A 12,857-nucleotide genomic window follows, 5' to 3' on the forward strand; every position below is an offset into this window, starting at 1 on the left:
ATAATAATAATAATAATAATAGGTCCACCACGAAGCTACGGTGACCTTACTTCAACACCCCTTCACAACCTTCCCTATATCTCTGCGTAGGTATGCCTATCACAGTGCTATCGCCTTAACCCCCCAACTACCCTTCCCCTTAAGGGCTACTATGTAAGCTCGGGGAGGGGTTCTCTCACGTAAATATGCCCTCTACGTTCCCCGGTAAAGGAGCCCTACCTCAACAGGGTTCCAGTCCGTGCCCTCTGTTGCCAGCATGAAGGTCTCAGTTGGCCCTCTTGTACGGATATCTTTTGCTTCGTACTCCTGCCGGCCTCGAGCCCAGTTGACAAGGTCTCTCCCGTCAACTCTCCTCGCGGCCCGAGGGTTATATACAGTCGGGACACCTGCGTCTTCTGTGGTCTGCCAGCAGCGTCTCCCCCTGGGCACGGTTTGGATGCCTTTTGTGAGCCAGGAGCAGCGTCCCTTGTTCCTTCTACTGCCTTAGTGGCCCCCAAGGCTCTTCTCTCGACACTCTCTTGCCGCCTCTCCTCCCCCTCTGTCCGCCTATTCTCCCTTCTTATACTCCGGAGTTGGTTCTCTTCTCCCTCTCTGCCAGCTGTTTCCCCTTTAAGTAAGCCGCGGCTAATGAGTCACACGGGTTCCGCCGCCTCTTTCCGTTCCGCCACACTTCCCGCCGCCACTTCCAGCCCCACCGCGCCTCGTGCTGCCGGTAAGGTGTTTTTGCTCATTCTTCCTTTCTCCTCCCTCTCCCTGGGTGTGCTGTCCCCCAGGGTCCCTCTTTGACCCTTCGGGGTTCAAGTCTCCCCCTTGTCCCGGGACAAAGAGATATCCTCCATATGGGCTTTGATAGGTGTTTCCTCCTGATTTCCTCTTGTTTTGCCTCAGTGGTTCAATTGATCTTCCAAGGATGACTCCTCAGAAACCTCATGTTTTTCCTGGTTATTAATCAATTTCTTGATATGTTCCAACTTGGTAGAAAACAATAACCTCCTGTTATTGAGGAAGGTAATTCAATCAAAATTGGGACTTTCTGATAACCAATAATGAACAGTTTGATTAACAGGATTTTCCTGTTAATTACTGCCTGGGGGTCTTTCTTGATTTACACAACCACAAGCATGCTTTGAAGATGTTAATCTAAAGGATATAAAAGAAGAATGAAACAGCTAACAGCGCATGCTTCAGCTGCTGCACCCAGCTGATCTTTGGGTGAACAGATCCATACCTTGAGAAGCTGACAAGATTGAGACCGCCTCTTTTGCATGTAATTGGTGAGATACTATCACTTTTACTTCTAAATGCTGGACTTCGATTTGCTTTAGGCTCATTAGGCTGAGTCCAGTCTTTTCTCCCGCCCAGGTGGGGGGGTCGGACTTGAAGATCTACAAGGTCCCTTCCAACCCTACTTCTATGATTCTATGATTCTATGATTCATGACTTAACATGACTTGAAGTGATTTCTTAGCTAGACACCCAGTTCTCTGGCCACGTTCTCCAGGCTGTCTTATTCTCTAGGCAGCTGGCTGCTTTTGTTGCCTAATTCTTTGTGGGGCTCCCTGATTCCCCTAGTAGTTGGGTTCCTGGGCAGCCATCTGTCCAAGAAGTAGTATTGTTCATGAAATGAGTAGCCCAGGGACCAGCTGCCACCGAGTCAGGTAACCTGGGAAGAAGACCAAAGTGCCATTTGGTTTCTCCTGAAACAGAGTAGTACAGGATTTTCTTCTTTTATAAAATATTTTGAAATTTTTAATATTTGTCACAGTTTAAGGTAAAAGGTCACCTTATGTTTTCCTTCACAGAAATTAAGACTTTTACGGACAGCTCTACTATTTATCCAGAATTCCGGATGGACAAGAACTTGGGAAGGGATGGATCTCTCTGTCTCCTTCCTCCTCCCCCCTCCTGCTTTCCCATCTAGTCATGAAGAGAGGGAACACAACTTAGAAAGAATGTCTTGCATAACTTTTACCAGAATACCTCCTGTTACACTTAGGCAGTCATCATAATATATGCAAACTAAAGACTGAGTAGTGGAATTGAAATGAGAAAGGAAATGGAATGGTCAAAATAGTTTCTACATTGTGACAAGAAGGATAGCAGTTTATGCTGGCATGTGCTTTATTTAAGGGTCCCATATCCTTTCAATAGAAATCCTTTTGATAGGAATAATTTTCCATGATTGGGGTTCATCTACAGAGGATAGCCACAGAGATGAACTGCACAGAAGTTCCTTCTACCCATGTAACTAAATAAAATTGAAATTATTATTGCCAGTTGGGCAGGGGAGCCTCAAGTCAAGACCAGATAGCACTTCCCAACAGATTGCAGATCCCTGTCAGTGTGCTCCTCAGGGATTGGAGACTACTGTATCCACTGACTAAAACACATGTGAGGCTTAATAGATGGGGCTGTAGTGTGGTGAAGGTGGGGAACCAAATGAATAGACTCCTACATTAAGGAAGTATGTTATATATTGTTCACCCATGCAGGCTATCGCTGTATTTTCCCAAATACATGCTGTATTCCCTTTACCTTGCTGCATAAATAGAATCAGTATCTGTGACTATCAAAGGCACTCATGGAAAATATTTAATAATCCCAGAAATTCTGGGCGGAGACTCAAGCTAGTCATTTTTAGGCAGACTCCTAGCTATTTGAACTTGGCCTTCATTGCTAGTAAAAACACCTGGCAGGAGGGTTGTATATGAAACATATTGATCTCACAATTCAGATCTCATCTTCACACTTAACTTTCTACAATGAAAGATGTCATACTTAGAAGTCATAGGAAAAAGAGATTGCTTTAATATCCAGGCATAGATAGCACAAAGTACCCATTAAGCAAGATTCGTTCATGTGTTTGCTTAGAGGTAGAGAGCTGAGAGATTTTTGGCAATCTGCTATATCAAATTTTAGCTCTAGTACGAGTACATCTGTCAAACTGCTAGAGATTTTCACAACATTATCGTTGGGGTCCCTTATAAGGTTCACATTTCAGCACCTAATAAATGATGAAATCCCTTCTTTGTCTCATTTTTATGTATTGTGTATTTGAGCCATGGAAATTACAATTAATATTACTTGCTTTTATTACAGTGTCACCTAGAGGCCCCTACAAGGTCAAGACCAAATTATACAAGGCATTGTACAAACCTGTAACATAAGACAGTCCCTTCCCTGAAGATCTTATAATGTAAAAATGCAAAGAGAGCTTGAGGAATGTAACACTGAAAGGAACCTCCTTGGTTTTAAATCCAGTTTGCTGCTACCACATTAAAGCACAAATAAAACCCTTTCCATCTTAATAGTAGGTAAGGGTTTTTTTATTCCTATGTCTATTAGAAAGTTGTTTCAGAACCTCACTGCTTTCATAATTAGAAACCTTCATCTAATTTCACCCAATATTTATTCATGGGCAGTTCATATCTATTTGCTTTTGTACCAGCACTGTCCTTTGGCTTAAATTGCCTTCTTCCTCCTTGAGGTTTAACCCCTGCTCCCTCCTATCCTCTCTAAGCCTTCTTCTTGCTAGGAAAAGCAAGTTATACTCTTAGGCTTAATTTGTACTGTGGGAGCAGAGCATTTAGTTACACCACCAAGGAAATAAGTTCTGTGTCCAGAAATGGGTGGTGAGGGGCACACCTAGCTCTCTGTTCAAGACCTGGGCCTCTTGCGTTCCACTTCTGGGTCTGCCGCTGAGTGCACAGGGGACCCCCCCCCCGCAATCCCCCAGCTTGGCAATTGGCCACAGGAAAACCCTGGGTACCCCCCAGACCCAGGAGGCACCAGTTGCCAAGTTGGGGGGTGTGGTCCCTCATGCACTCCATGGTGGACCGGGAAGTAAACCAGAAGTGCTTCTAGTCCACTTCCAGGTCCACCACCAAGCGTGCTGGGGACCCGCCATGAGCTCCCATGGGAAGATCCATCTGCCCCAGCATCTCAGCATTCATGAGCTGCTTGGTACCTTGAGGTATGTAGAAAAAACATATAAAGCTGAGTCTATGTCCAAATCGTCGACTCTCTCTGAATCAATTCAGAGACTTCTGATTCGATTCAAAGAGATTAAAGGGTCTCCTGATTTGATTCAGATTTGGAGATTTGGCTGCCAAATCAGGCCGAATCTCTGCCAAATTGAATCAGCAACTGAAACTTCACACAGCCCTACAAGTAAGTCCTGTAGATAGGGACACTGAGAAAGCCACTCGTGCGGGAGCTGAGGGAATAGTTCTCCATCAGCAGGACAGGAAGATGAGGGCCTCAGAAGGAGAACTCGGGTGCTTATATACTAATGCCAGGAGCATGGGGAACAAGCAGGTGGAGCTAGCCCTCCTATTCTCCAGTTTGCATTAAGATTTAGTAGGGATTATGGAGACCTAGTGGAACTCCTCACATGACTGGAGCAAAGCTATAGAGGGCTACACCCTGAATAGAAAGGACTGGGTGGGGAAGAAAGTTGGAGGCATTGCTCTCTTTGAAAGAGCAGTACACCTCCTTGGAGGCCAACACCAGCTCCAAAAAATGGACAGCTTGAAATGCTTTTGGTCAAATTTTGGCGGGGGGGGGGTGCGGAGAGCAAGAACTAACTGGAGGTGTATACTACAGACCACCAAACCAGGGGGAGAAATTCGATCTGGAGTTCACCCAACAATTGCCTGAGGCTGCACATGCACTTGACATGGTTGTCCTGGGCATTTTAATTATCCAGACATTTCCTGGGAGAAACATTCAGCCAAGCTGGATTGGTCACAATCCTTCCTGACCCGTGTCAAGGATCTCTTCCAGACTCAGGAGGTACATGGGCCAACCAGAGGTGACACTCTGCTAGACTTGGTCCTGGCCAGAGGAGATAACCTGGTGACTGACTTAAATATAGAGGGAAGTCTGGGTGACAGCGACCATGAAACCATCATGTTCACTGTCCAATGTAAGGCACACAAACTGGACAGCAGGATTGAAGTCATTGGACTTCAAAAATGCAAACTTCAACAAGCTTAGGTCACTAGTAGGGCAAGTGCTGGGGGACCAGGGACAGAAGACAAAAGGTGTGCATGAAGAGTGGTTGTTCCTTAAGGACATGATCCTTGAAGCACAAAGGAAGTCCGTTCCCATGCAGAGAAAAGGTAACAGAGGGGCTGGGAAGCCCTCTTGGCTAAACAGGGAAATCACGGTCCTCTTAAGAAAGAAGAAAGAGGCTTATAAACAATGGAAGCTCAGGGCAGGCCCCAAGGAGGACTATTCCACAATGGTCCACATTTACAGGGAACAAATAAAGCGGCAACTGAATTTAGATTAGCAACAGGAACCAAGGACAAAAAGTCCTTCTTTGGGTACATAGGGAACAGGAGGAAAACAAATGGAAGTGTGGGGCCATTGCTTAACAACTCAGGAGAGCTGGTTACCGGCACCCAGGAGAAAGCTGAATTCCTAAACAACTACTTCACCTTGGTCTTTCACTGGACCAAGGGGAAAACCACGCTAGGTAGAGTATGAGCACGGTAGGAATAATCGCCTTCCTACTGCTGACATAAAATTGGTGTATGACCAATTAAAAAAATTAGACGTATACAAGTCAGGGGGACTGGATGATCTTCACCCGAGAGTGCTGAAGGAACTGGCCAAAGTCATTGCGGAACCCCTGGCAAAGCTCTTCCATAACTACTGGAGCTCTGAAGAAGTCCCTGAGGACTGGAAGAGGGCCAGTGTTGTGCCCATCCACAAGAAGGGCAGGAGGAAAGACCTGGGTAACTATGGGCTAATCAGCCTAACCTCCATCCTAGGGAAAATCCTAGAAAAGTTCATCATGGAGTCTATCTACGATAAGTTTGCAGAAGGTAAGACTTTGAATAACAGCCAGCATGGCTTTGTTGCAGGCAGGTCTTGCCTTACCAACCTCAACTCCTTCTATGACCAGGTAACGGACCACCTGGACACGAGAGAGCAGGTTGACATTGTATACCTAGACTTGCAAAAAGCCTTTGATCCCATGATGTCCTTGCAAGAAAATCGGAGGATTGTGGGCTTAACTCCGAGACAGTCAGGTGGGTGAGAAACTGGTTGCAGGATAGGACCCAGAGTCATAGTGAATGGATCAGTGTCATCCTGGCAAGAAGTGGGTAGTGGTGTCCCGAAGGGGTCAGTGCTCAGTCTAGTACTTTTCAACATCTTTATTAATGATTTGGATGTGGGGGTGAAGAGCTCACTGACCAAGTTCACAGACAACACCAAGTAATGGGGGAGCGTGGTCACGCTTGAAGATAGGCTACAGATACAAGTGGACCTAGACAGGCTAGCAAGTTGGGCAGATCAGAACCTAATAAAGTTCAAAATTGAGAAATGTAAACTGCTCCATGTTGGGATGAGCATCCCCAACATACCTACAGGCTTGGCGGTACCAAACTGATTAGCACACGAATGAAAGGAACCTGGGGGTAATAATAGACCACAGTATGAATATGAGCGGGCAGTGTGATGCTGTAGCCAGTATGGCAAATAATATCTGGCATGCATCAATTGATGCATCTCCAGCAAAACCAAGGAGGCGATTCTTCCACTTAGCACTGGTGAGACTGCAGATGGAGTATTGTGTCCAGTTCTGGGCACCACATTTTAACAAGGACTTGGACAAACTTAAAAGAATCTAAAGAAGAGCCACCCATATGATCAGAGTCTTAAAAGGCAAGCCATATGAGGAAAGGCTGAGGGATCTGGGACTCTTCAGCCTGAAGAAAAGAAGGCTGAGAGGGGACCTGGTACACTAGGGGAGTACATCAAGGGCTAGGTGAACAACTGTTCACCAGGACACTTGAGGGAAAAACCAGAAGTAATGACCACAAACTCCTGGAAGATCGATTCAGGCTCAACATTATGAAAAACTTCTTCACAGTCAGGGTGTCCAGACCATGGAATAAGCTCCCTCCAGAGGTGGTGCAATCACCTACCCTGGAAATCTTCAGGAGAAGACTAGACCCCTCCTGACCCCCATTATCTTTCCTGCTTGGTGCAGGGGGCTGGACCCCAAGCATCCCTGCCTGCTGCTGCTGCTGCCACCTGTTGGAGCTGTGTGCAATGTGGGAGAGCGTGGGGAGAGAGGAGGGGGGACAAAGGGAATGTGTGTAGCTCAGGAATTTTCCGTCTTTACACAATGTCCATCAAGCAGGGTGGGAACGGTGTTAAGCAGAAGGAAGTATCGGCCCACTCTGAGCTCCAGGGAATGATAGGCACTTGGCGGCAGGCACAATTCCTGCAATTAAGCTAAGCCATTTACTGGAGATCTAAGGGCTGGGACTTGTCAGCTGCCATGGTCTCTGCACCAGGCTGAGAAATCACAGTTGCCAGATCTCCCAGCTTTGGACGGCATGAAACCCCCAAGCTAGAAGATCACTGCTGCTGTGGTCTCCCAACCTGGTGCAGCCCTGAGGTTGGAAGATCATGGCAGCTGCCATGGGGCCACTCAGCTCTGCTTGGCAGCCTCAGGAGCCTGTGGGGCATGTGGGAGGTGTAGGAGATCGCATCCTACCTGCTGGTCTGGCCAGCGCAGGTAGCATGATTGCCTCCCCACCACCCAGCAAAGCTGAACTTCTGTTATGTTCAATCCTGGTTTAACCTATACTGCTTACAGAAGCCTGCATAGGTTTGTGTGATTTTGTCTCAGGATTTCTGAATGTTTGTACTTAGCCTAAGTGGTAAACCTAGTTCCTCCTACCCTGCATGTGTATATAAGATATATAATATATCTATGCAGTGCACATATGTTATAATATGCGAGTTAAAACTAGCCCACAGAATACCAGTGGCATGGCATTTAGGGTGAGAGATGATGTTCTTGTACTTGCTTCTGTAGGTTTTGTTTTGTTTGTTCTTTGAGGCAGAAATTGACAAGGATTTCTCTGTGCATAGCTGTGAATTTAGTCCTATTCTGGTGACCAGGCTAATCTTCTGTCCATGATGAGCCCAGATTAGATAATCATAATAGTACTTTCTGGGCTTTAAATCTATAATTATGACTAGGAAGTGCTGTAATGTTTTAATTTATGCTCTTTTGAGTTTCTGGCTTGCTTTGATTGTATGATCACATGCTTGTCAGTGTAGGCTGAGATTTGCTGTCAGAGAGGTTTTACACTGAAAATCTGTCACAGAATTTTTATATTACAATTTATGAAATATCAATAATAATTTCCAGTGTGTTCATTATTTCATATTAAGTCACAAAAGAATCCCATAGCACTTTGTTTCCAGACAGACACAGCATAACTGGATCAGTTAAGAGCAAAGGAAGTGACAGTGATCCAACACTAGTATAGAAACTATATTTTTTGCTTAATCCACCAAAACAAAATTCTTACCTTGATAATATAAGCTTTGCCATTCCAGGACTGTAAAATTTGAATACAAATACATTCAGCCTCATTTTAAATACCACAAGACTCAAGGGTATATATTTCTATAACTGAACTACAACTACTTTGGCCATTGCTAATATTTTGTTCAAAAATTTATTTTCAGTCTCTAGAGATACAAGCCATGAAGACAGTATGTACTTCTGATGGAAAGAGGATCAGAAGTCAGCAGGTAAGTTGGGTGATCTCACTGCAGAATCTAGCTGCTATCAACTATTATCCTCAGTGCAATCTCTGAGAGTAGTTCCTGGAATTATATTACTTGACTACCCAATCAATAGCAAGGGATGCAGTGGCATTGCTTCTGTAACAATTGCCTTCAAAAATGTTTAAGAGAAACTGAAGAGAGGTAAAATTATTATTTTTAAATCTAGGGCTGAAACTTTTTGTACCTGTTCATTTCTTACTTACATTCCTATTAGATTATGAACTCCTCAGGGCAGGGATTATCTTGCATACCATGGAACATTTTGTTGTCAATTAACAAATAAATAAAATGATAACTTTCACGGCACTTTTACCTGAGCAAAGACCTACAAGATTTGGTCCAATTCAGTGCATCAGCGGTGTGACTGGGGCATGGCCAGTTGGGGCTCAGTGCTAGGAAGTTAGGAACCCAGGAGTTAGGAAGAGGCAAGGTCAGGAAGCAAGGGGTCACCAACTGGGGCCTAGGATTTAGCAAAAACTGAGGGACTGGAACAAGACCAAGAAGCATGTAGCCTACTGAACACTGAAAGAGCTGCTGTTTATTCACCAGCAGCCACACCTAAGCAATTGGGGCCAGCCCAGGGCAATCAGGGAGCCAGAAGCCACTGTCATGTTAGAAATGCACAGCTTGCATCTTGCTCCTAATAAGAAAAAAATACTGCCCAAGGCTCCTCTCCCCCATCCTCCTTACTCTTTCTCATGCTGATTACAGAAACTGGAATTTAACTGTATAGCCTTGGAGTATAAACTTTTGAACTCTTGTGGTTTTGAGCATGCTTAATGAGCTGTTGCATATTTACCTCTCCACCCCACATACTCAAATAGCTAATTATAATATACATGCGATGTATGTAATGATGTAACTACATATATGTTTGTATGAAACGGAAGTAAGCTGCAAGAATTCCTGTGTCTGCACACGTGCCCAAGAGAGAGAAGATAAATTCCTCTTACAAACACAATTAGTTTGCCAGAGGTGATTTGAGCTTCAAAGCTCCACTCTCTGACCTTTGTTTGCAGACAAATACATCCTTTTCTGCCAACTGATGTCTGTGTGTCTGTGATCTCAGCGCGCCTCCAGGGAAACGAACCGCCTTTGTACAACAGTCATGCAGAATCAAGGGCAGCTGAGGGTTGGTCAGTCTGCCTGCTGCCCTGATCCCTAAAACTATGTACTCAGAAGTCACCTGGACATTGGTAAAATGTACTTCTGGGCACTGAGGTGTAATTAGATTATTAACTATTAGTCTCGCTTATGCTTTAGACTTTGACATCTAAGTCTTCTATTTCTTTTAACAGAACTTCAAGACGTCTGATTAACGCCAACTTTATTTTAGCAGATGTGTAAGTTATATGGAGGGTACAGAAACTAATGCCAAGCTCAGGTGTCACAGCTTCTTCTCTCAGCACAAAGGAAGGAAAATACTCTGGAAGTCCTTTAGTTTCAGACTTCCTCTATTGGATGTATAAATACAGTGTTCCATTTTAAATACCTACAGTAAGCCCCCCTGTGACATGGAGGACACATTTTTCCTCTCTGTGTTATACATCACTAATAGCCAGAGGTATACTTCCATAAGTAAATGTCAGCCCACTAGAGTGTACAGCAAGGAGAAGGAAAACCGAAATGGCTGCTATTTTTATTATTATCTGAGCTTCCTGGGGTAAATCATCCTCTCTGTCCTTCCTTCTGCTTTGTTTAATCATGTAATAACAATTTGTTCTATGCCTGGCTCTGAATTTGGCTAGAAGTAATAGAAAGATCAATTTCCCCCCTTTCTTTTGTTGCATATTTGGCACTTTTTGTTGCCTACACTGCCCTTTATGAATTAAAATCCACTTAAAAAACAAGAAAACTGAGCTTCCATATGGGATTTTCTACTTAATTTCTGTGGAATAAAAAGTCCCAGAGAGACTACTAGACTGGACTATAATATACAGACAACAAGCTTTGCCCAAATGCCCTTTATCTCACCCAAAGTCTTGTTAGGTCTAACATTAGATACCAGGACATAGGTGGTCAGGAAAGGCTACCTGATAATCTAGCAAAGTCCAGGAACTGGGCTTATGGAGAACCAGGTAAGCAAGTCAAGGAACTTTTGCAAAATTAGAAGCAAACACAAAAAGTCTGCTAAGACAGTATACAGCTTTCTGGGGCCAGTATTTAAAGGTGGGGGATGTTTCCTGTAGCCTTAGTGGATGGGTTGCCCTGATTGCTCAGGTAGGACCAGCTGGACCTAGAGCACTGCTCTGAGCTTGTTGTAGGTGAAGCCTGTTTCCCTGGAGCCTCAAATGATTGATTGCCAAGGATCATTCAGTTGGGATTGACTGAGCCCTGATCTGAGCTCAGTACTAAATATTTCACTTGTCAGATATAGTCTTAAAACTCAGATATGCACCAGGAGAACAGGAGAGACCATGACCTCTGCAACTATAGCTAACTAGTTAGGAGAGGAACATAGGTGAGTCCAGCAAACAAACTGTACCCCAAGCTCAGAGGAATTTAAAAAAAAGAGCAAGTCTGTGCCAATCTGACCTAGCAGGAAATTCCTTCCCAAGCCCAGATAGGATGATAAGCATGACCCTGAGCATGTGGCCAAGGCACTACAGCCAGGCACCTAAGAAAAGCCCCCCAAACACCTCAGAACACTGGACCACCCCACTCCCAGAGGACACTGCAGTGAAAGGGGGGAGGAGAGAAAAAAAATAAAGGCAAAATTATGAATTGGCAGGGACTCCTTCCTGCTCCCCTAGCATGTGACTGGCAAAAGCCTTGAAATATGAAATTTAATTATAATCCATGTTTTAATGCAGAATTGTAATTGTAATGAGCATTTTTAAGGTTTTGCCAAGGACACATAGGGCATGTCCACACATGCAAGCATATGCGCTTGCAGCAGCTCAAATAGAAGCGGTGCAAATTTGAGCCAGGGCTTTTTGCCTCAGCGCACATGCTCAGACATGCACTTTGGTGTGGAGCAAATTGTGCCACTTGGGGCAACATAACTCTGCCTGGCTCCTCCTGGATCTGCAGCCAGGGGGAGCTAGAGCCCAGGGCCAGAACCTGTGCTGTCCCCAGCAGTATAAAAAGCTGCCCTGTCTTGGCTCCACCAGTATAAAAAGCCACCCTGGCAATTAGCTCAGGGCTACTACCTCTCAGCAGCTTCTGGGGCCCAGCCAATTGGTACCTGGGGACACTACACCTTGTGCCAGCTGGACTGCTGAAGCAGCCCTGAGAGTTCCCTGCACCCTCTACCCACTGCAGGGGTCTGGCAGTGGGAGCTGCTGCCTGGCTGTGACCTGCTGTGCACCTGCCAGACCCAGATGGGGACTGCACAGCCAGTACAGGCATCTGCTTCTCTGGGCCAGCTGCCAGTGGACTGTGGTTGCAGGGTTGGCCTCTGTATGGCACAACTGCTGTGTAGGCAGCTATCGCCCGGAAGATGTTCCCAGTGTGGTGGGCTGCTTTGAACTGTCAAAGCATGTCCTCCTGGCCCCAACTGGCCAGGAGGACAGCCACCTTCAGCTGGGTCCAAGGTGCCAGCTCAGAGCAGGCAGGGTCCTGCCACTGGCCTCTCTAGCAGGAATTCTCATGTTCCCTATTGGAAAACAGAAAAATCCCTGATAAAAAAATCCCAAAGTCACTCTGTAAAATACCCCCAAATCCATGTTCCTCCATAAGTAAAACAAAAGACCACTGTAATGAGAGAGAGAAAGCAAGACAGAGGCAGCGATCAGTTGGACAATGTTTTATTGATATATCTACAGTGGTAAAGCAAGTCTCTTATTGTAATAATAAAGTCAACTCTAAATACAGGTTTCATGAATTCATGAATACACATTTTGCTGCACTCCCACACGAGGGGAGTGGCCCCCACACAAGGGGTTTGGCCCCCCAACAGGGAGTCTGGGCCTCCAAACAAGGAATACCACCCCCAACAGAGGGTCCAGCCCCTCAGTATGGGGTTCAACCCCCAAATAAGTGGCACAGCCCCCAAACAAGGGAATTCAACCCCCAAACAAGTGGTATAGCCCCCAAACAAGGGGTTTGTCCCCCCAACAGGGGATTCAGCCCCAAACGAAGGGTCTGGCCCCCTAATGGGGGTTCAGCCCCACCCCACAAGGGGTACAACCCCCAGTGGAGGCTAAATGGCCCCTGCAGGGGCTACCACTCCCCCTGCAAGGCCCACATACCCCCCTAACTACTGCCTCCTGGCCCCATCCCCCACCAGTTGCAGGCCCCCAATGGCT

At 45.6% G+C, this 12,857-nt stretch overlaps 1 protein-coding gene across 1 annotated transcript in view; it reads left to right on the plus strand.

Moving 5' to 3' along the window:
- The window catches only part of RIPPLY2 (ripply transcriptional repressor 2), a 66,708-nt gene that overhangs the window by 618 nt on the left and 53,233 nt on the right, over positions 1 to 12,857 (plus strand). Inside the window, exon 2 of the mRNA XM_019538168.1 lies at positions 8,506 to 8,571. Coding sequence (XP_019393713.1) covers positions 8,506 to 8,571 — 66 coding nt within the window. The remainder of the gene's footprint in view (positions 1 to 8,505; positions 8,572 to 12,857) is intronic.

The sequence above is a fragment of the Crocodylus porosus genome, unplaced genomic scaffold (genome assembly GCF_001723895.1).
Source record: "Crocodylus porosus isolate Cpor-Errol unplaced genomic scaffold, CroPor_comp1, whole genome shotgun sequence".
NCBI lineage: Eukaryota > Metazoa > Chordata > Crocodylia > Crocodylidae > Crocodylus > Crocodylus porosus.